Source organism: Anas acuta, chromosome 2 (genome assembly GCF_963932015.1).
Source record: "Anas acuta chromosome 2, bAnaAcu1.1, whole genome shotgun sequence".
NCBI lineage: Eukaryota > Metazoa > Chordata > Aves > Anseriformes > Anatidae > Anas > Anas acuta.
Window position 1 is genome coordinate 50,428,917 of NC_088980.1, and position 25,741 is coordinate 50,454,657.

General features: G+C 36.7%; 1 protein-coding gene across 7 annotated transcripts in view; it reads right to left on the reverse strand.

Annotated features, from left to right (window-relative positions):
- CDKAL1 (CDK5 regulatory subunit associated protein 1 like 1) overlaps window positions 1–25,741 on the reverse strand; it is a 495,974-nt gene that overhangs the window by 279,879 nt on the left and 190,354 nt on the right. For all 7 annotated transcript variants that reach the window (XM_068674727.1, XM_068674724.1, XM_068674723.1 and 4 more), the window contains one exon: window positions 22,673–22,776. In XM_068674727.1, the coding sequence (XP_068530828.1) occupies window positions 22,673–22,776 (104 nt within the window). The remainder of the gene's footprint in view (window positions 1–22,672; window positions 22,777–25,741) is intronic.

The window sequence follows — 25,741 nt, forward strand, 5'->3', positions numbered from 1 at the left end:
TCGGAAAGCTTGAGTGCTGGAACTCCAAGATACTCCTGTCTTGATACAAGAACCATGCATGGCTATGTGAGCTGAGAAACTTGCTTGCTACCCATAGCTGTTGATGAATCTCTTTGACTGATAGTTACCCAGAAAAACACTAATGCGGGCACACACTCAGAGAAGTGACGCCATAGGAAAAGATGACTTCATGGTGCAAGGCAAAACCTGCAGGGCTTAGCACAGCCTCGCTCAGCTGCTTTCCACATTAGTCCCAAATTGGACATAGACATCATCTTGTCACTGTGCAGAAAAGTTAAAGCCAAATAAAATGGCTTACACCAACAAGACTTCAGACAACCCGATACTTTGGTGTTCTGAGTGATTCGCTAAGGCTTACTGAAACAGCTGAAGAAGCACCAAGAAACGTGTTAAACTTCATGATGCTAACATGAGTCAACTGAACTAATCTGACCCATTTAAAACTCTACAAATATACATGAATTAAAATATATAAGTTGTAACATCAAGTCCTACTTACAGTGTAGTTTTACCAAAAAAGCCAGTAAGCACATAAAGAAAACAATGTAGCTGGATTTTGAAAAAGTTTTTGACAAGATTCCATACAAAAGATCACTAAACAAATTAATCTGTCACAGTGTTGGAAGAAAGGGTTGAAAGCTAGCTAAAGGACAGGAGACTTCATGATTGCTTTCAAAGATAACATCAGGCACCAGTGTTAGAACCAGTTTTATTCACTATTTTCACCAGTGATATAGCAGTGAGGGAGCATGCACTGCAATCACCAAGTTTGGTGATGATACCAGTTTCTCTTCAATAGCCACCAAATGCCACACTGACAAGAAAAATCTCCCCAAACTTCATGAATGTGGAAAAAAAAAAACACACCAGATTATGTAGATAAAGGCAAAATACTGTACTTAGTCATGCCAACATGATGCTCAGTTACAAAAAGACCTCAAACACTTGTCACCGACAATTCTCTGAATTCCCAGATAATAGATAATATGGCACAGCAAGCAAAAAAGCCAACAAAATGGTGGGTATCATCAGGAAGGCCACCAAGAACATGACAGAAGCTATCATTTTGCCACCACAAAGTTCTGTTGAACTTGCATCTTGACTCCTGTGTGTATTTATGAAATGATGTCTGAAGAAGAACATTGAATTTAAGAATGTACAGAGAAGGATAACTAAAATGATCAAGAGGATGGTGCAGCTACCCTACAAGGGGAACTGAAAAAAGCCATGGCTATTTAGTTTGGAAAGGTGAAGTCCAAGGGGAAAGTGCACCTGAGGTTTATAAACTCAAGCTGTTAGTTAAGCTGAAAGTGAAACAATTGCACATCGCATCCGACAACAAAGAATCAAAGGCACCAGGTGCAGCTGGCAGAACAGTTTTTGAAAATAATGAAAAAAAAAAACAACACAGTTTGTATGGAGGTAATTAACTGCTTGAACTTACTGTTGGAGAAGTCACAGAAAGCAGGTTCAAAAGGCCTTAGACAAATTTGCAGGCAACTGGTCTATAAATGGATACTAAAATCATCTGGCAGGGATGTAGTCTCTTGCTTTTCTACCTAGTACAATGGGTTTCAGGTTGCAGAAAGAAAAAAAAGAGGTAAATAATCACTGAAATAAGCCAAGACTGTGTGCCTTCCATGTGAAGTGTCCATCCTTTACTACAGTCAAGAGACAGTACCACTAGCTGCACTGGTCAGACTCAGCAGAGAATTTTATATTTTCTTAAATGAATTTTATACAGATATACTTATCAAGCTTTCCAAATAGCTTATTTTCCTTCTTCATTACTTATTCCTTTCCTTAAGTAATTCAGCAAATCCTCACTTCTGTTTTGTTTTGTTGCTGTTTGTTTGATTGATTACCACATAAGTTAAGCAGTCTGGATTCTGGTAAGCTAAGTGCAGACCAAGCCTTCAAAAAAATCTAGTTAGGAAGAACATCTTGTTCGACCACTGGATGTAGGAAAAACCTGACCAAAAAAAATATTCCTCTGCTCCTAGCTAAGCAGTATTACTCAGGTGGAGAAGAAAAACTAAAGAAAGGCTGAGAGAGCTGGGGATGTTCAGCCTGGAGAAGAGAAGTCTCCAGGATGACCTCATTGCAGCTTCTCAATACTTAAAGAGGGGTTTATAAAAAAGATGAAGAGCAACTCTTTGCTCAGTTAGGATAAAGACAGGACAAGGGGGATTGGTTTTAAAACAAAAGAGGGGAGATTTAGATTAGAGGCTAGGAGGAAATTCTTCACTCAGAGGGTGGTGAGGCACTGGCACAGGTTGCCCAGAGAAGCTGTGGATTCCCCATCCCTGGAGGTGCTCAAGGCCAGTCTGGATGGGGCTTTGGGCAACCTGGTCTGGTGGAAGATGTCCCTGCCCATGGCAGGGGGGTTGGAACTGAATGATTTCCAAGGTCCCTTCCAACCTGAGCCATTCCGTAAGTGTTTACTCCAAAGTCTAGGTCTCCAATCACACAGACCTTTTTCAAAGGTGACACAGACACCACAGACTTGACCTTTAAAATTTACAAATATGCCCTGCAGATCTCTGAGGTCTGGTTTACGTAACACAACTATAAAACTCCATTTACAAGAGATACAAAAGTGCACACTAGTTTCCTAAAGTAACTCAAGTGGCACCTTATGCAGCATGGTATTACAGTCTTGGAACAATAGAAGTGGTCTAACTATCATGAGATTCATTTAGGAAATCAGAGAACAAGCATGCTTAACTAAAGATGAAAGAAAACATGCTAGGCAATGGCAGCTACAATCATTTCACTATTTAACATCTTGTTAACTTTCAAATCAATGTCCAGTGACATGCAAAGCCTCCATATTAAGGAAACCAATATAAAACTTTCTGTCTCTTTTGATCATTTCAGGAAACCATACTGTTATACAATGATATTTTGAAAAGTGACATTTGTCATTGCACAAAAAGATGTAATGGGAAAAAAAAAAAAAAAAAGCCAAACTTTCAGGCTTGGACTGTCTTTTGGCTGGAGGAGGTTCCATCTTTTCTTTTTCCACCACCTTACTTCACCACAACTTGACAGGAAGTAGACCTGGCAGATTTCACTAAAACTTACTTTCTGAGGAAACCACTACACCATTTCCTTAAAATATGTGTACAGGTTAAACAAAGACATGCTTTCAAATTTCTTCCTCTTCACTGCGACATCAGACTATATACTTCATTTAAGAATTGCTTCAAAGGCTCAAGACAACAGATATAAAGCTGACATATTATTTAGGCTGTTCTTCAAGACAGATTCAGACAGATAAGCTAATACCCATTTCACAGTGAATTCCATTGCTAAAGCACATGAGTTTCTGCACAAGCAAGACAGTAACCCGTATAATTGTAACACATTGGATTCCTGGGGTGTTTCAGTGAAAATGTGCTTGTTACTCATATTATACATTTCTTTACCCCTTGAACACAAGGATTGAATTGATTTTTAAGCCTAGCTGGATTAGTATTTTTAGCATAATTCTTCCTAATTATGTTTTGAAAGAGAAAAGCAATATTGGGAGACAGAAGAACACCATGTCCATGCACCAAAACATGATTTCAGCTATAACATCCTAGAATTAAGGGCATTTTCCCTGTCCTTTGCACTTGTGTACACCTCATTTTTAAAGCGTCATTTTTTTATTTTTATTATTTATGAGACTCACCAGCATGACAACTTCAGAGAAACCAGACTCACAGTGAAGTACAAAAATAACATCTCTGCCAAGAAGTCTGCAGTCAAGTGACATACATTGAACTCAGAACTGAAAGTGAATATGAAAAATACTTCCCAGACAGTACAAAAAATCTATGTGTACAGAAGCACAGGAAGTTGATTGTGTACAGAATAGTAAGCTATTTTTCAAAATTCCTTTCAAAATCAAAGCAACAATCCACCTACACCTTCATCACCATCATAAATCAATACAGAAGACTGAAAGAGCCATAACAAAATCCATTACTTATTTTTATGAACATAAAGTGCCACGTAGTTTTACTAAGAGTCAAGACTTAAAAAAAAAAAAAACAACAGTTCAGTGTGGAAATTGAATGAAATGAGTTTCACCTACAAGAGGTTTTGTTGTTGTTGTTGTTTTTTTTAATGCTACATAAAGTCCAAAAAGTTCAAGGTTCTTGAATGTCCTACATTCATTAGATCCTCTCTCCCCTTTTGATCTGCCAAATCCTAGGTTTCTGAAACAGAAAAAAAATATTCCTATCCAGAATGCCTAGCTGCACGGCCATAGAGTGTAAACACTTTCCACTTTTGAGTACCTCTGATATTTGACAGTTATACGAGCACTTGAACATCATTTATCATGTTTATTTTTAATAGCTCTCCCTGGGCACAGCTGCCTTGGATGCCAATCTTCTTTTCTTTTGCCTCCTGTAAATATTTGAAATAGCTATTCATTAACAGTTGCACATTTATTCAGCACTGTTGTACTGCTTGTGAAATAGAAATAGCTTTTAGTTTTCTCTCCCTATCTCTTGGCTGATCTGAAAAAAAAAAACCAACAACCTACAGCTTAGGTTCAGTCTGTCAAGATTTAAATTATGCTCCAGCTGAGACCTAATCAAGGGTATCTGACCTGGTTTACAAATAAGCTAGGTACAAGAGTGTTAACTACTACCCCCCCACACACATTTTTTTCTTCCTTGAGGCACTGGGCCCACAAATGAAAGCAAACCATGACCAGGATCTAGGGCAACATGCTCAAGGTGTCCCTGCCTGAGCAATGGGGTTGGACCACAGGACCTCCAGTGGTCCCTTCCAACCTCAACCCTTCTGAGATTCTGTGAACTGCTCACAAATACAATTACCCTAACTTAAAGCAGACACAACTGGTCTTCACAGGTAAACCAAGCATCTTTCCTAAGGATTTGGATCCCTCACTGACACCTCTTACACCTACCTTAGATGCAATGTTTCAATTTCAAATTGCAGTACCTTTAACACAATGTACATGACATTAAAAAGACATAAGTGTAATAAGCTATCTAGACACCCTGACGTGCACATCATGAGTCCCATGTATCTGTGCAGGTCATAGCTCTTATTTTCATGAGCCATTAAAGCAGACCAACTTTATCTGTGAGATTTTACATGATTACTACTAATCTGTTTCCAGACACAACCGAGCTGAGTATAAAAAACATCTCTATTTAAAGTCAGAACTAAGCAAGTTGTACAAAACACTTAGAACATTTGTTTTAAAGACTATTTATTTGGGATTTAGAACAAAGAGCCCACAGAGCTCTGTAATGTGCACGTGCAAATTATGCCTACATTAGCACTTCTCTAACACTCATAACAAGATGAAATTTATGAATATCAGACACGAGAGTGGGTTCCAAGACAAGAAAAAATGCAGCCATTCCTTGTCCAATGTAAAGAGCCGGTAATGGTTTAATACAATATTACTAGTTTCCCTCAGAAGACTGTTAAAAGCTACCTAGTACCTTTTTTTTTTTTTCTCAAAAGACATGCTGACTGACCAGTTGGCTTTGCATTAAATGCTATCAATAATGCCAGAGCAGCATGAAAGCAATGTTTTCTTCTACCCAGCCTCAAACTGTTATTTTATGAGTAATTGCTACCACTATAGCATTATGTCTAAAATTGACCACAAAAAACTCTAACTTGTGTTGACTTCTGTTTTACCACAGCAGCAAATACCTGAGCAAAGGTAAAATAAGAAGGGACAACAGCAAAGCTTGAGAGGGATCAGGTCTATGGGACCATGCATGCAGACTTAATTTTTCCTAAAATACATTTAGTATTCTTTCAGCATTTTCTCACTGTCACAACTGGGCTTGTCACCGCACAGAGTTTAGCTCTCACTATGACTTCAGTGAATATGGCATGAAAGATTAGACAATTTCTTTTTATAACTTACAGATTGTTTACACTTGACATTTGCTGTGAGTTGTTTGATGTTGAAGTGCCTGCTTCTGTAAATTGCAGCTTTTTCACTTAATCACCTAGCACTTTAAAGCACTTTGGGAGAAAGTTAACTCAGACCTGATCAGATGAGCTCTTAGTTTCCTATTAAAAGAACTTTTAAAATTTCCATTTTATGGTAGCATTAGATATGGAGATGGCATGTACTTGACTCACAAGGATACTGCACAACGTAACAGGAGTACCCACACTGCAAAAAAAAAACCAAAACCAATCTATGCACAGCAGGTAAGCCTTCATTACAAAAACTGTCAGAGAACAACATTAAAAAGCTAATGCACACTTTAGATAAACTAAAACTGGGGAAAATCAGATATTTGCTGAAATACAACTTTAGAATAGTCATAATGACAAAGACCACAAGTTATTTCAGCCCACTGTCCTCTCTCCAAAGCCTGTCTACAGTGGATGCTTAAAGAAGTGTAAATTAATGCTTCATGAATGATTAATGAAGTATAAACATAGGCAGCATAAAGTATTTGCTGAGTATTCAGCAAATTCCAACACTCCTCAAGGAGTCTTGATCGTATTTAAAGAAAATGGATTCTTCTTCCATGTATCTTTCCTATCTCTTCCAAACGTGTAAACTTCCACCATGTCCCATGCTGGGGAGTTTCTCAGGTTTAACCATATTATAAGATTAAGTTTTATTGTCTTCTGAACATCATATATATCATTTAATGCTTTGAATCTCTGTATGGGAAAAGGTATCTAACATTACTCTTCATTTTAAGAAGTAAAAGTCACCATGCAATGGAAGGGGTAGTGAGATGTGAGTAATTTTGTCCACAATGAGAAATGCAAGTAATGTACAAACTTGATGATGAGAGATTCTAGTTCTGCTAAAACTCATTCTCCAATAAATTAGTGATCTCCTTCACATTCCTGCAGCAAAGAAAGGAAAGTTAGCAGAAAGTTACCATCAAGAATCATCTTTTGAACAGAATGTTTCACTGGCATAGAATGACTGATATTTGTTTCTCCATAAGGCTAAACTAACTATACAAGAAAAGACTACTTAGCAGTAGATAAAAATAAACCATTATTGTATTTTGATAAATTACCTTTGGACATAATAATGATGACCTATACTGTGCTTGGTATGTGACTGGTGCAACACAGTGTGTCTCATTTGTTAACAATATGAATTCTGGTCACCGTATGTGTTCTACGGAAGGAATTGCTTGTCTCATTTTCACAGGAGCAATGGAAAGTGCTAAGTAGTTGCATGCTGCCTAATAGGCAAGGTTGGATGTGATAATATGGCCAAGGTTTTACAAAATCAGCAGTAAATACAGGAGAAAAAAAAGAAAAAAAAGAAAAAAAAAACAAAACAAAAAAAAAAAAAAAAAAACAAGAATTGCCAACAAATTGTCAACAAATAAGTATAAGTTTCAATACCTGAACAAATATTTACAAGTAGCTAGTGGAAAAACTCCAATACCCCTATGGCTAAGAAACAACATAAAATCAAAGAGTAATTTTCACACAAAATTAAAGATGCTTTTTTTTTTTTTTTCCTGAAAGCGAGATTAATTAGAAGGTACACTATTACCTTAATTTGAATTGTTTTTAAATTCAACACTAAATACACACAAGGCCAGTTTAGTCTGTCCCATAAAGACTTCAACTACTGGCTGTGGCATTACTAAATCTCATGTTTTACAGTCCATTTCAAATAATGCAAACTCAGCAAAAAGATATTTATAAATAAAATTAACAAAAAAGGAATGTTATCCAGCTTTCCTCTCCTACTGTTCCACTGAATAAGTATAGAAAAATATAACATACACTACTTTGGTATAAAATAAACACCAAAAAATAAAAAAATAAAACAAACATCAGATGGGATAGCTCTTACTGAGGAAGCTCTAAGCCAGCCAAACATTCTACTAAAAAGCATGAAGATTCTTCATCTGCTCCACTGCCAAATTTACATAGCATCAAGCTTTTTCTTCCTTTTCTCAGCAGGTCTACTGATCAGCGAGTATTTTCAAGGCATTGCAATTCATAGCAAAAGTCAAAGTGACACAAAACTGGCTGCCAACAGTTTAAAGAAATAAAACTCTTCCATGTATAAGCTAAGTGCAAGCTCAAAGTGAAAAACTTCAAGGGAAATACTCACATTGACAATAGGGAGAGTTCAAATAAAACCATGATAACTACCTACCAATTTGCCTTTATGCAATTTTTAACACCACCAACCTTAGTGGGTGCTGTTTGTTCTAAAAAGACATGGCTATGGATAGTAGCATATACCTTTAAGAATTTATGTTCAAATATTTATTGACATGATTCAAAAGTAACTTCAAAGTACTATTTATAGTTGTAAAATTACTAACAGATTTAAACAGCAAGAAGACAACCACAATGCATGTTTCTACCTTGGCCAGAATAAACTGGTGACTATTTTCTTGTTGCTGTATACATGGAGCATGAGTCTCTCTTTGCAGATACTTTGGAGAAGATGCCTTTGTCTTTCCTTTTTTTTTTTTTTCCAGAAAGACACAAGTAAGCTTGCATTTGAACTTCAATTTTGCTTCCAGTATTCTGCTACCACAGCTTCTCATAAGAAGCGTGGCCAGCAAGGCAAAGGGTCTGATTCTCCTCTTCCTCTGCTCTTGTGAGACCCCAGGAGCACTGCCTTCAGCTCTGGGGCCCCCAGCACAAGAAGGACATGGACCAATGAGAGCAAGTCCAGAGAGCAAACCCAGAAAGCAATGAGAGCAAACCCAGTTGGGGTTGTTCAGCCTGGAGAAGAGAAGGCTCTGGGAAGATCTTATAGCGGCCTGCCAGTGCCTAAGGGGGCCTACAGGAAAGCTGGGGAGGGACTGGGACTCCTTGTCCCTGTGATAGGGTGATAGGGGTGGGGTGATAGGACAAGGAGTAATGGTTTTATACTAAAAAAAGGGAGATTTAGTTTCGGTATAGGACCATCCCAGCACTCCATCTTTAGCAGGTATTTCAAGACTGCAGTAAGAATCACGTCGATCTTCGACAGAGCCACACACCCAGCAGTTAGCAATAATGAATTGCTATCCTGGTATAACTAACTCTAATATTTGCAGTATCAAAAAAACACCCCAATTATTAAATCAGAGGTGAGCTCTGTTTCCCTCTCCTTGGTGAGCATCCCTTCTCCTTTTGCTCACGTGCCAGAGGACACTAGCATTGCAATGCACATGGGCTCCCTGAAATTGGTGGATTCTCAAGGTAAGTGTTGTGCTGGGACAGGTATCTCACGCCTTTGGAAAATAAGAGAAGGAAGCCCAGCTAGTCCAACGTTAGGGGAAGCCTTGTAGAGACAGTTCACCTAAACTAGGTAAGTCTGCATAGAAGACAGCAGCTCAGCGATGGGAGAGGAGTTTGGGCAAACCGCCATATCTAGATTTCCTGACATCCCTCCAAATCCCTTTGATTTACTAGCATTGGGACATTGCAGAATTGTGGTATTTCTATAATGTCAGTATCTTAAAAGCTTCAAATTGTATCACTTATTGCTGTCACACTTTGAAATTTCTGAATATATATGACTAAAAAAAAAAAAGCTTAAGTCTCTTTCCAGCTTTCTGTTCTCTTACAATACAACAAAACTATATTCTGAAAAACTGAGATTTCACTGAAACTAGAATGACAGATGCTACCATCTCTAATGACAAAGGTATGTGCAAGATTATAAAAATTTCAAGAGAATACACAGACAAATCTGTACCCCATTCCAGAAAGCAAGATCTGATCACTCTTATCCAGTTTCACTTACACTTTTCAAGCAGCATAAACCAGCTCTGCCGAGCCGGTCTTCCTGTCTCCTCAGTTGCTTATAGTAGCTTATTTCCTACCTTACATATACACTAGTCTGTTTATTTTTTCCATTGGGATAATCCAAGTGTTTACATGGTCCCTAAGTAAGCCAAACTGGAGAGCTAAGCCAAGTTAAAATGGAGGCATGGACTGGTTTGTTATTGGTTTGTTTAAATTACAGCTGAAACTATAGCGTAAGGATAAAAATGAGGCAGTATTTTTAACTGTATACATCTCTGCTTTGGCTCTTTTATACTAAACCTTTATTAAAAAAAAAAAAGGCATCTTTTTCCACAAAAATATATAAATCTGAAATGATTTCTTGTCATTATAAGAGTTAAACAGCATAAATGCAAACATTTGCATAAGGTTAAAAAAAATAAAAATGAGAAGTCTGAGTTATAGAGCAAATGTGACCAAAACGTGTGTTTTTTCCACTTAAAAAAAAAAATAAAGAAATACAACCTTTGCTAAACAGACTTCTCTGGTTCTTTAAACTGCCAAAGCTAAGAGATTAGAGGAGTCCTCTTGTCTGTACGAGTCTTAGTTGGGCATGCAAAATAAGCATTCGCATACATTTTATATTTTTCTTCCCAACACTGTAGGCTACCACAGCCCGTGCACACTTAGAGAGACTATTGAAAAAGCAGCATTTCTAGGCAGGTTCAACAGAGACAAAAAAGGTAATCTGGTCATGCTACAAGAAATGCTGGCAACAGTGTCAATACATCTGGCAAGCTCTCCTCTGAACAATGCCTTTGACGACAATTTACAGATAAGAGAGCATCCTAAACTAACAAACAGTCTGGATTTTCAGAAAATATGCATTTTATTCCATATTACAGTATTAATGGGATTTATATTTTGGAACAGACAACCATGAAATGAACAACATTTCAGGGCAGCTAAGGAATCCATTTAAAGCCATTCAGACTTTTATAATAATCCCCATAGAGAAGAAATTGCTACTTTAAGAAACACAGCCTAGCACACACAGACTGACTCCTGATGAAAAATCTTTAAGGGAACATGAATTTTGTGACTTTTAAGGGCATAGCTCCTCCCAAAATGAACAACCACTCCTTGTACTACATTATCTTTCCTAATCTTTCCTAAACAACAACCTTTCCTCTATCACCCCACACAAAACCTTAGTCTCAGCAGTAAATACTGTGAACAACTGATTATTATCTTGAATGTAATTACATTATATTATTCTACTGTATTTCTCCTCTGTTGTTTATATTATAACATTATAAGCTCTTTGGGGCCATCTCCAGCTTTTTTTTTTTATTATTATTTTTTTCTTTTAAAGGTACACAGCACTTCGGCATTTTAATTATACAAACAGTAAACAGTGCCTAAGTGTTTTTCCTTGCAAGGGAAGGGCCTCTAGTTACAGTTTTGCACGTTACACTGCATACTTGAAAAATCTATTCTGATTCATGTTCTAAATGTGGTATGGATAAGATTTTTTGGCAAATTAACTAACTGTTACAGCACATTTGTTATATGAGGCTGCTACATGGATGATTAAACAGATTGTCTGGACTAAAACCTTTATCAAGGCCAGAGGAAGACATTAACACATGGAGCAAAAGTGAAAAGAGGTTCCCCTTCCTCATTTCTGATGCCTGGTATCACAGCAGACCTGGCAATAAGGAAAAAAAAAAAAAGTATGAAATCAGCCTAAAGTGTGGAGCATGCCTACAAAATCTAACAGCCAAAATCTCTTGAATCTCTATTTAAAAAAAAAAATCTGAACTAAGTGCTATATAGCATATTTTATATATATAGCATATTTTATAGCATATTTTATGTAGTATAGTGTATAGAGTATACATACACACTACACAAAATATTTTTTATATTTATTTAAAAGTGACCCAGAAGCAAAAGAATGATCATACTAGTCCTCCTGAACTTGTCAATAAAAAAGTTTTCTCATTTCTAAACTTGTATAAAATAACATCTACGTAATTCTTCCAAATAGTTAAATGATTATAAATAGGAGTATCAATTAAAGTTTGACGTAGTTATAAGCAAATGGAAGCAATATTGTATTAGTGAAAGTTCTTGGTAACTATAAAATTAGAAGATGATATGATCTTCACAATCTATATCCATAATGAAATATTCACATTTTTAACAAACTAAATTTGAGTCTTGTGCTGATTCTTGGCATGCCTCAAAAACAGTGGTATGTTGTGAATCCCAGAGAAGTCCTTGGTGGCTACAGAGCACACAATCAGCATGTTTGTGATGGCAGCATCAGACATACCACAAGTGCACTGCAGAGTCATCAGTCTTTGGAAAGCATCAAATATATTCTGCATGAGTCGATCACCTATACAGCATGTGCAACATGTTTGAGGCTTTCTAAAAGCAGTGGACTGACTACATACGTATTATACTACAAATGCATGAGACCTGGGACACCATGGACAGAAACATTATAGTACTATTGAGCAGACCTGCAATACAGTCTGAAAGATATTAATTATAGAGGTACTTATTTTTTTCCTGGAAGTGATTCATAAACAGTTCTGTAAAAACATGACAAACAAAAAGCAATATGAGTGTATCCCAAGATAATTATCAGCTTGAACAGCAGAAAGTGAAGAACCAGCGAAGAGCTACAAAAGTGTATTTTACAAAGTGATAAAAAAACAGAAAATGAAAAAAGAAAACATGAATTAGTTTTACATACAATTCAAAATCAGCAAGAGTGAATAAAAATAGAACAAAGCTAATATCTAGTTTGGGTTTTTCCAGATTTAAATCCACATAATTTCAAGTCTTCACTGAAGCATTAAAAGTAAGTACCATAACTCTAATTTAAATAAAGGTCACATTATCTCCAAAGTACCGAGAATAATTTCAAAGAGAATGTTTTTATGTTAGCACCGTTGCCATTAATTTCAGATCATCTTCCCCCAGGAAAAATAAAACTGCAGTTCAGCCAGCAGCTAAATAAATGTTCAGTGCTTTCAGTGCATTTCTCCTTGCATGATATTTGCCTGTTAAGCAGAACATGCACTGTTACATCAATGCCTGGACATCTGAAGGGCAACATGAAATGTATGAAGTAACTGGAAGCTTCTCCTGACAGCTCAGCCAGTGGACTGCAGGTCCATCTTGGGCAGTAAATTTCATAATGGACTGATCTGGGAAATTTCCATAATGGGTGTGAACTTCTGTGTCTCAGCTCTGCTGATGCAAACATTTGCTTGGTTGCACCATAAAGCATATCACTAAACTGATCTGCGCAACCCTGAAAGACATTCTGTTGTCAAAAACCAAAAAGCATAAAATCTTAGGGATGAAGAGGGCTGGAGTCATTTCATGAGAGCTCCTAGCACACTACTGAAGGTTTGATTCTAAAAATCTTTACCTGTAATTCCCTATATAAATAACATCAAAAAAGTCTTTAAATTTATTAGTTTGTCATTCTCACAAGTCATTTTTCTTTAGCTTAATATTCCATTCTTGCTGGTGTGCTGTTACCTACCAAAGAGCACACTGCTTTCATTCCAATCTAATCTCCATCTTTAGGGCATGATCATCTTTATCTACACCTCAAGACAGTGGCAGTTCTCTTCACCCAGGACTTAGTTACCAAACATAACCCCATTCTAAAGCCACATTAAATGATGTTTGATAGCATTGTGCATGAGCTGATAAGATAGTCTGAAGGAAAGCTGAATTCAGGCAAAGAACAGCAGTACAGTGGAATGGCTACATGGCTTTTAGATTGAAGTCACCTCACATCTGGGCATCTCAGAGTGAGACTTCAACTCTAACTGCAAAATACCAACCAAAAATGTGCAGAATAGTAATATTTTCTTATATGCAATTATTTTAAATAAAATAGATAATAATGAAAATATGAAAATAATGTCTTAAACTGGGATAAGCTCACTGCTGTTTTTGAGCATTTTTTTGTGCTCGAAATGCACAAAATTTTGTGCATTTTTGAGGAGGGGACAGGAGGAGAAAGACCTTCAGTCAGACCAGAAGAAACCATTCAGCTCGATTATCCAATACAACAGATACGAGTTTCTGTCTTGAATCAGTTGCCTAAGATTCCTATAAATAGGCAGCAAAATGATTGTTTTTCCACATGTAAAATGAATTGCCTCGTGTATTCCAATGCATAATTTCAGAATGCAGCAAATTAAACAACCTAGAAACCAATAATCTAATGTAACAGACACTGCACTTACTGAATACAATTGAAAATAACCCAAAGGAACCTTTTCTGCAGACACAGTGAAGATGACGGAAACAACCATAGCATTTCAGCAAAGATGACCATATAAAAGAAACACACACAAAAACATAATTGGGAATTTCTTTTTGAGTCAAGAGGAAAGCTCACTAACTTTGTAATTTTGTTTCTCAAATGAAGCTTGAAAATAACTGAAGTATTTTAATATGCTACTGAAAAGACATCTTTTTATTCGCTTAAAAGTCTTTATGTTACAGGATGCTGCCAATGTGTGTTTAAATTTCTGTAACACAGCAGTTTGTACTTACCTGAAGTCACTGCTTCTAATCATTACTGATGGAATGCCTATTTCTTTCAGCATCATTAGAAAAGATTACACGCAGCCATGAAAAACTAATTCATTATGTTATCCCATGCAACTCTAAGAAGTGACACGCTGGTACCAAAATATTTACCTTGGCCTACGTATTCTGTGCATTAGCAAAGTCAGCAGGCAGAACTTAAACATTCATAAAACACAAAAGACAATACAGAAAGAATTTTAATAAACTTAACAACAACAAAAAAAAAAACCCTAGCTCTTTGGCCAAAGCCAAAAAGCACAGAAGAACAAAGAAAAGCTGTTTATCAAACTGTCTCGAATACAGCAACCCAAGATCCCTGGAATGCAACTTCAAATTAGACGTCAGGAACAATATTAGAAGGCCTTCTCTGCCCAGAAGTCAGTAAAAAGGCTGACAGAAGAGGTTTATCTTAGAAAAACACTGCAACCATCTTCATCCCCCATCCCCTAACACCCTCTACAACCTCTCTCCCCCACCCCCCCAAAAAAAATTAAAAAAATGAAACCAATCAACAAGCAAACAAAACATAACGCTATGCCTAGCAAAGCTGTGTATGTACCAGATTATTTGATTGGAAAACTGTTCTCAAAAAACACGATTGGAAAGGAAATGAGGAATTAGATAGGGTTGGGGTTTGCTCATATGCTTTTACGTGGAAAGAGCATTATTAAGAAAAGATTTTCATATGTAATTTTGCTTTCTTATACATGTTATATTCTACATATCAGAACATTCCAATTCAATAAATTGGAAAGCACAGAGGCAAAAGAAAATCATTTTGAAAAAGACGATTCACGCATTTCATTATACAACAGTACATGGAACTTAATTCAGCTCCTTCTATAGTATCTCTAATTGTAGAATTCAATATATGCCAGCCAGAAATTCAGCATTTTGAGAATTTGTCTACTCTGATAGAAAAGTATTCCATAAGACAGTTAACAACCAATTATAATGGACACAGACTTCATACTCTCATAACATCACTCTTGCTGATAGAAGAGAGCAAGTAGAAGCCAATATACGCTATGCCTTCAACATATTATTTTGTATCAAATATTACATTGTTGGTTGGTTGTGTTTTTTTCCCTGCTGAAGTTTTTATGGGGGTAAATGCATAACATGACTTAAGTATGGGAGAACTGCAGAAACAGCCAACCAGCAATGAATTTTCATGTTTCCTCCTTAGAGTTACCTTACAAGAAAACATTGTTTGGCTTTTGTAGCCCCTTTTGGAAGTGTTTAAAGGGTACTAATGTTTGCTTTTTCACTCTAATGCTTCCTTAAGCGTGGATAAAGAAGCAAAGGAGGAATAAAATATGGTCTGCATGTACAGGTGAAGCCTGCCTTTAGCTTTGCTTCCTTTTTGCTATAAAGGACACAGCATGAAAAAATGCTCTGAGCTTAACTTCCTTAATTTTATATGCAGCTTTTTGCTATGCTACCCTAGGCAATTACTGGTAAACAGTACTAAAAAATTTCCTTTTCTAATGCTGTTTTTGCTTAACAGAAACAGACACTTCCCAAAGCACAGCTTATAGCTTTTGGGGAATAAGCGTAATTTCCGTATTGAAATCAGCAAGCTTCCATCAGGAAAGAAAATTTAAAATTTAATGAAATTTCAAAATGGTGAATTATTTTACGTGGAGGGAAACTGTAACGTTTTAGTGTAAACACCTTCCATGGTAAACCATTCTAATTTTTCCACAGTATATAAATAAAAACAAACCCTACTCACAAATGTTGTTTTGTTTCTGAGTTGACCTGTATTTTTAAAGTCTGTGGGTATTTGTAGAACCAAACAAAACATTAATTTGTAGTTGACCTAAAAACCTAATCCAATCCAAAATTAAACAAAACTCTGAACATAATTAATTTCTGTACAAAATATATTTCCCAATCTTTCCAAATGACAACCAAATTTAAAAAAAATTCCCCAAACCACGTCCATCTAATTCAACCAATAGATTAGCTATATGTCATTAACATGATATTGTTTAGTTGTTCTGGGTATATAACAATCACAGAATCATTAAGGTTGGAAAAGACCTGCAAGGTCATCTGGTCCGACCATCACCCTACCACCACTATCACCTACTAAACCATGTCCCTAAGCACCATGTCCAACCTTTCCTTGAACACCCCCAGAGACAGTGACTCCACCACCTGCCTGGGAAACCCATTCCAATGCCTGACTCCCCTTTCTGAAAAGAAATTTCTAATTTCTAACCTGAACTTCCCCTGGTAGAACTTGATGCCATTCCCTCTTGTTCTATAGATGGATAACACCAGTGCCTTTTTTCATATTCAACTTGATATTAAACATATTCTCAGCCAAGTTTCTTCATCACATGGTTAACATGGAGCAAGAGTTCTTTCTTTTGGGAGTGTTGCAGAAATGGTTGAAAAAAAAAAAAATTAGTGCAAAGAAGTGCAAGAAAATGCTTGACTTCAGCTAATTCTTTTAAGCCACAGAAGACAAGCATCAGTATGAGTACCTATATCACCTATTTGACAGAACATTGACACTAGAAGGGCAAAAATATTAGTGAGCAAGGAATTCAGACTAGCTCCTCAAGAAAGTTTTGCTGGGGCGTGTTTAGAATAAGTAGCAAAGGACATGTTTAAACTGCTAAGACAATTTCCTCATTCATGGGTCTGTGTCCAGCCTCTGAAAAAGCCTTCATCGCACATCAAGGTGATACCTCAATATACAACACCTACCCTCTCCTTGGTTTATTCCCCCATCCCGAAGAAACTTGAGTCTGCAGCCAGGTCTCCATCTGGGTGACCAAGCACTCAGTCCTTCAAAGCACATTCAAAGACCATATCCACCACTCAGAAAGCACAGCCTAAAACATCAAAACTTGGTACCACTTTGACTAATTAACAAGAAACTAAAACCACTGTCAATATTAAATATTTCTCCGTTCAAGAATGGCAGCTGCTCTGAAAACACACACATGGAGAGCTCAGTGGTAGTGCTGCGGGAAGAAAACCAGTTACCAATTAAGAAAGCAGAATGTCCTGACAGCACCTCATCAGAAGTACTAAAACCAGAGATCCTTAGCTAGACTTACATTGATCTGAAGAGCTTTGGAAACTAGTCATGTTATATAAAAAGAAACCTTATCGCTATGTGCAAACATCTGTTTATAATGATACTTGTAGAGAGAGAAATATTTAACATTAACCTCCTTCAAACTCTCAACACTTTAAAACCTACAAGATAAGGGATAATTGTGAAAGACTACTCATGAAAGAAAATTGAGGCTCAGCATCATCCTCTAGGTAGCTCCTTTGCTTTGCAATACTACATTTTGTCCAAATTTTCCTGAACAGAAGTATTATTCAGCATTCAACACCATGTATGCCAGACAACCATCATATAAATAATGGAATAAAAATAAATTATATTTGGCCACTGCAATTACTCATCCAGAAGCTATTGTTCCACGTAGCTTGAGGATATGAGCATGCTGTTTCCCAACATAACTTGACTTTCCTTTGAGCTTACTGGTTGCTACCATAAAATAAGTTACTATTGTAGTAATTATACAGTGTATATTTTAATAGCAGCATATTCCCTCTCATTTTTGACAGACATGCAATGCTAAAGAAAAATAATTTCCTACTGGTACATGCAGGAGATTTTCATTGAATGAAGTAACTTCATAGAATGAAGTAACACCTAATTCATAAAACTATTTATATTTTTAAGTCAGTTTGCTGAGCCAGCTAAAATTGTTGGCAATATAAAGTGCTATCTCTGCCCAGAAATTCTCTCTTATAACTGGTTGCATTTACAAACCATCAGGTAGCAATATCAGTTAAGCATCTTTTTATGGTCACTAAAATCCATTAAAGAAAATTCTGAAATCAATTAAAAGTCTTGCAATTTAGCCAAAGGTATCCCAGGACATCATTCCACACAACATTGTTTTAACATTTGTGTCTCCTTGAGGCACTGTTCACCAATGGCAGCAACTCCTGTCTTCCACTTAACGAACTAAGCAAAAACACATTGTCATACATAGAGTCGTTTTTGGAAGGAAAGAAAGAGCTCTCTCATAACTGCAAATACAATCTCCTAAAATACAGCATTGAACATGATATAGTAAATTTTGAAAAAACATACCACTGAACTGATGACACAAAGAAAGTGCTGTACTATCAGCTGTTGAAAAACTCTTTGCATAAACAACCTTACAGAACACATTTGTTCCCAACGTTAAGGCCACTTTACTACATTTAGTAATATTTTTCTTTTACTAACTGCCCTATAGAAATCTGTTATATAATGTGATTTGACAAGGCTGTCCATGTTAAAAATAAAAAATAAAAAATAAAGAATAAAATACAACTGCCTATTGAAAGTTGAAATTGAGAGACAAAACAGTCAAGTTAAAACAGCTAAAACCTCAATAGTCTACTTTTAGCTTCAGATGGATCAGTTCATTAAAAAAGAATTTTTGTAATTATCAAGTTGATGTCAATCATAACTTCTAAAGCACTATGGAGGTCAGACAGGAGATGTAAATCCATACGCAATACACAAAAACTCAACTTCAGGGTACCTCTTATAAAAAAAAGTCAGAAATTTAGTTCAATGCATTATGAAACTATCAGGAACTTGCAACACACTGGGTTTTTGACTTTAGTGAATTTAAAATATATTTATTTCTGTATTTTATTTATATAAAGAACAATTTATTTCAAAGGTTGGAAAAGTACAAGACACAGGCTGATAGCTATTCGGCCATGATGATTTCAGTCATCTCTTTTTAATTAGTTGATTTAAATCAAGTTTACATTTGTAAAAATAATTTGAACACATGTAAATTTTAACAATTTTGTCATTTGCTGTCATCTAGCTACTAATCTCAACAGTGTTAAATTTTGTTTTTACAAAACTGTAATACAAACCAAAAAGTAAAGGAGTAAAGGTCTGGACTCTAAAATAAACTGAAACAAAAACTACTAACCTACACAAAGTATGTAAAACTTTCAAAAATGATATAAACTCACAGGGCTGAATTTTGACTAAAAAGCCAAAGACTTTTTTATTTTAATTTTCTCAGGAAGTCACGCTGGAGACAAGCATCAAAAATAATTACCACCATAAGGTACCTTACATCTGCTGTCACACAGATACATTATTGGTAACGGTACGCTGACAAAGTATTAGTAGTAGTCCTGGACTAGATCACTGACTACTTGAAATGACTGGCAGACAAGTAGTGCTGCATATGCTATGGCTCAGAAACACTTCCTACATAGAGACTTCCAACCCAGCGGCTGCAGCATGGAAACGGCTGGAGAAAAATTGGGAGCATCTGATCACAACACTGAAGCTCTATTTGATAACTGCTGTTAGAAACAGTGACAAGATAGCAATTGGCATCTAGAAACAAAGAATGATTACCTGAGAAAAACATTTTAGAGAATTGTTTTAGTTCTCAGACTTAAGGACCTGTATCAAAATATCCTTAAATACAGTTCTAAGCATTTTGGGTGTTAACCATAACTTCCCACCTTCAGGCCTTATCAAGTTGCATACTGTAAGACTACGTATCTACAAAGCACTGCAGATAACATCATTCTCCCTTTTCTTACATGACTTGATCATGTAGTTGTACAAAACCATCAGATACTGTTTTTTGCTGCTGTTCTTCCAAGACACTTCAATTCTCCCATGAATAATTACAAAGTGGAAAAACTTTTCATCACATAGCTGTACCTCTCCATATTTTTCACTAGAGCTTCACCAATGCATCTTCTGAGAAAACAGAAAATTGGTGAAGAGAGTGCAGTTCAATAACTCAGCAATGACTTCAATGAATTTGAATTGTTCAAGTTTTCACTGGATTGATGAAGAGTTTCTGCAGCCCAGCTGCAGCAAGCTGGCAGCAATAAATTCTCCATACACTGCAAAATAAGTATCTAACTATTTCTTGACTGTTTCTAAACACGTGGAAGCTAGAGGTAAAGTCTCTCATTTTACAACTCGATACTTGCTTCTTTTCTTATTTCCTCTAACAAAGGTACTAGTGTAAGGCCAAATAAGAATAGAACTCCCTGGAAATGCCTGCTGTGAGAAGTGTCTTAGCATTTCTTCATGAAATTTCAAAACAACAGCTTAAGGGCAACTTTTTCCATTAGAAATCAAGTTATTTGAGGGAGCCAGTAGTTATAATAAGGGCCACAGTACAACAGATACATTGAATTGCTTAATTTACAATCTGAACGTACAATCCTCGAAGTTCAAAATACTTTCCAAAATTTCACATTTATTCTCTGCAAAGACAAACTCACGTGGACTTTAGAGCATGTAAATACAACTATAACAAGACAGACAAGTTTGAAGTTGTTTTTTTTTTTTTCTTTCCACACAATAATTCTGAATGAAATTAAATGCTAGCCTATATAAGGCCATAATCCTGACTATATTGCCCATATTTTCTCTTTGCTTTCTTTGGCATATTTCCTCACTGAAGTGTTCAGTTTCTTTAGAACATTTAAATGGGTATTTAGTGCTAACAAAATAACACTATTCTTACACTACTACTACTAATAAAAATGTACTGCAGAGATATACCTGGATGAAAGAAAAAGAATGTAGTGTTCCTTTTCTACCTACATACCGTGATATTACCAGGAACGATTACTGCTCAATAACCATAACCATCAAATGGCTGCTTTTAACCTGCACAGTGACTACTTAACAATTTAAAAATCACCTGTCTTGTACTCCTGAAAACTTTTAACCTTCTGAAATGGATTGCCTGAACTGTTTCTCCACCAAAGTAGGAAATGCATTTATACATCTTGTATTTCAATTACTGAAGATATCATCAAATTCATACAGGTTTAAGAAACTTCTTTTAAAACAAGAATTCTGACACATGGCAGGATTCCTGTCTATCATAACAGACAGTCTAATTCATAGCAACAACTGCATTAATCATACAAACCTAAGCAGTAGGAGAAAATGTATGGCAATTATAGATAAGCTTCACGACAGAAAAAGAGTAGTTTGGCTTGCAGAACGGCAAGGTTTTAAGAAAAGCAAAAGATATTTACATTGCTAAGTGGGTAATGTAGAACTCAGGATTTGTAAACATGGACTTTGATTAGGAAAAGGACTTCTCTTTTACATACTGCTGATAGGAATAGCCAGAAGTCCATCACAAACTTGAATAAAGTTCATTGTGGGTCCCCAAATAAGGACAGATTTTTGATTGTGCTGAAGCACTGCAGACCAGCTTTTTACTAGAACAGTTGTAACAGTGAGCAGTAAGTGAAACCCAATGATTGCAACGTTTGCACATGCCACGAAGTGTGACATCACATACTGTATTTGTTGTTATAATTTTGATTCAAAAGAATTTGATTCAAAGATGGAAGGAGAAGCTGTACATGAATTACCTCAGTGTTCTTTTAGTAAGTGTATAAAGTACTTTTTTTTAGTAGGTGTATAAACCTTCAACATGGCACACAAACACAGAAAACAATACCTATGCCTTCACAGAGACTGCATCAGAAATGAACAGAAAATATTTGAAAATGTTTATTTTTGCAAGAAAGGCAAAAATTCAGATACAAATAACAAATACCAGTTCAGTAAAACTAACATAACTATGAAACACAAGAGTTTTAGGCAAATATTATCACAGAGTCCTGTACTGCATGAAAAACTGATGTTTGGTTGAATCCATGTAAGATCAGTACAAATATTCTATTGAAGTTGAAAGTAGAAGTCCATCAGTACCTGTTCTATTGGAAGCTGTTAATCTTACTTGTTTCAAATTAATCCTCAAAACTTTGTATTGCTCACAGAAACATCCTAGACCTCCTCAATGAAACCCATTATGGGAAAAAGCAATATATCTGAAAAGTGTTTTCAGAATCCTATGAAAGTTTATGAAATTTACTGTTATTGCTGAGTGAAAAACATTACTGTCTTCCCTTGTAAGAAAATAGCAACAAAGCAAAACGCATAAATCTTACAGAAATCATCTTCATTGTGACAAAATGCTTGCGTGGAACTTTATCTGTGCAAGCCTAAATTTAAAATGAAATAATCCTTCTGGTAGGACTACATTTTGCAAACAATGGCACACCAACATAATGACAGCACGGCTTTCTACCACAAACGCACCACTAGACACAGCCACAACATATTAATAACACCAATACTGTAACAGAGCCATATTGTATCACGATCATTACACGTGAAAATAAGACCTGGTACAATTCAAAGAATGATTTTTATTGTAGGAATAAAGCCCCTTACCTTGAAAAGACTGTTTGGCTCTGTCCACTAGTTCTTCAATGGGATAGCTTGCTAGGTCTCCTCTGGCATGCTTAGTTTTGCAGTAAGTACATGCATTGAGACACCTGTTTAGGAGATGAAAATATTCAGTTTCTTCCCAAGAAAGCCTTTATGTGCACAACTATCTTAAGAACACCTGAAAGAAAGAGCTTTTATATGTACAACCAAAAAATAATAGTATTCTGTTTTAAAAACAACAAACTAAACTGATTTGAAGAGGGTTTTGATCTCATACTTCCTTAAAATATCCTTCACATTTACAAAGAGGATGAGAAAAATGATCAGTAGAAAACATGTATTCCAGTTCAAAGAGTGGGAATTCACATCTTTTTAGAAAGCTATAATGGAATTAACAGTTGTTCACTACTAAATCATTACTAAAGACAAATATCCAAACTTTCAGTCCCACTATTACACAAAAATTCTTAGCTGAACAAGGAGGGGAAAATAAAAATTAATAAATCATGAAAACTATGCATATACTTTAACTAGTCTGTATCCTTGAAAACGCATTTGAGTTGGATTTTCCTTATTACATTTAGCTTTTATAAGCAAAATACATAATGTAATAAAGACCAAATCATCAACAGGGACAACAGGTTGGTACAAAAGATCGCGGAGCTTGTACAAGTCTCCCATAAGAAACTAGAGGAACAAAGTAAATGCTTTTAATTTACTTGATATGGTAGTAAAGGCCGATTCATTCAAAGTAAGAGCAGGGAAGGATAAAACAAACAAACAAACAAAAACCATATCACTCACTGCAAGTTTTTCTTGGATTAGCCTTTGGATCCTGGTCATATCATGAATGTAATAAACATGTTAAGATTAGTTCATTGTACTTCTTTTTCCCCCTTCTCCCTCTTTACAGCTGACCTGGGCCTACATTTTTAATAGGTTAAATTGCTTCAAACTTTAAAAAAAAACAACAACTCTTGTTCATGGCTATTAGATCTTAAATTCTTACAGCTTCAACATATTAAAGGATTTGGGTGCTGAAAAAAACTAATGCTGGAACTACAGGAGTATTATTATATAACTTTCAAAAGAGTAATGAAGAGGCTTATATAGAACCAGGTGGTTTCTCAAGGATAAGGCACCAGCTACAAGGCTGTTTACCACTTTGATATACTAACTTGTCTTCTATTAGTGTCTAATAATTCCATTAGTAGCTAATACTGCTTTGCAAATTGTAAAGGTTTTCTTTCCCAAAGATTCCTCTCACACACTGGTTGTACCTTAAAAAAGAATTCTAAATCTGAACCTTTACAACCTGCTCCAGGTGATTCATTCCCATCCAAAGACAATTTTTACCTGTCAGATCATTTTTTGTTTCTTGCTTTTCTTTTGCAAATCAAGAGCCTTTTACTGTGCAGGATTTAAAGCTTGTTTAATAGAGTAGCATTTGAAATCAAGAGTATGAGCAGATAATTATTTTATGCTTGACCTGTGTCCCCTATTTAGGGAACAAAAACATCTTCTACTATGTGCTAAAAGAGGGGAGATTTAGATTAGAGGCTAGGAGGAAATTCTTGGCCTGTTCTCCCACGTGCCTGGTGACAGGACGAGGGGGAATGGGCTTAAGTTACGCCAGGGGAGTTTTAGGTTAGATGTTAGGAAGAACTTCTTTACTGAAAGGGTTGTTAGACACTGGAACAGGCTGCCCAGGGAAGTGGTGGAGTCACCATCCCTGGAAGTCTTTAAAAGACGTTTAGATGTAGAGCTTAGGGATATGGTTTAGTGGGGACTGTTAGTGTTAGGTCAGAGGTTGGACTCGATGATCTTGAGGTCTCTTCCAACCTAGAAATTCTGTGATTCTTCACTTAGAGGGTGGTGAGGCACTGGCACAGGTTGCCCAGAGAAGCTGTGGGTGCCCCCTCCCTGGAGGTGTTCAACGCTAGGTTGGATGGGGCTTTGGGCAGCCTGGTCTGGTGGAAAGTGTCCCTGTCCATGGCAGGGGGTTGGAACTGGATGATCTTCAAGGTCCCTTCCAACCTGAACCACTCTATGATTCTATTCTATGTCACTGGCCATCTGCAATATGTCACACAGGGCTTGCTTTCCCTTACAGCCCCCGAGGGCACTCATTTCTTCATTTCCCATCCATGATTCTTTCAAACACCATCAAATTCTTCCAGGCTTGCAAAGAATATCTCCCTCTCTCCCCCCCTTCACTTTTTTGGATGACAACTCTCCATTCAACCCAACACTTCATTTCTAAGACGGCTGCCCTCCAGTCATCCCACTGCCACACTCCTTCCTCTCCACATCATTCAATTTCTTTCTAAGCCAGCTTTCTTCCCCAAAGCTTTCTTAGCCAGCTTTCTTCCCCAGAAGAAGCGTTATGGATTGGTGACACTGGTGGCCACATCCTCACTGTACTGCTACCCTTGCCATCAGCAGCCTGGTGCAGTGATTGGTACTGGCTAACAGCCAGCTTCCACCTGACACTTGCTCACTCCTCCCCTCAGGGGCAGAAAACAAGGAAGAATGGCAACCAGAAAGCCTGTGGGTCGAGAAAAAGGTGAGAAGTTCACTCACAAATTGCTGTCATGGGAAAGCCATGGGGAAAATTAATTTATTGCCAGGTAAATAAAAACTTAATCCCAAACCTTTCCACTCTCTTTCCCAAGCTTCACTTCGCTCCTTCACTCCAGTCTTCAAGACACATCCTGCCCTGAGCAGCCAGGACTAGCACAGGGCAGCCCTGCTAGCACCTGGGCACCCAAACAGTATGCAGGGCTCCAAAGTGCTGAAAGAAAACGCTGGCATGGGAGAATGCTGCAGGCAAAGCGCTATCTATATCTTTACAAGGACACCTTATAAGCAGTCCCATCAAACGCCGTGTAACAAAGATGCTTGTTACTGCATCCTTACAGCTTGAAAGCCTGTATTCATTACAGCTCCAGCAGGGTAGCCAGAACTCCTCTGCCACTTAAAGAAAAATAATACTGAGTGAATAAACAAATAAATAGAAACATTTACCTGTTACATATATGCTGACCTGCAGGTGTTTTGTTTGTTTGCTTT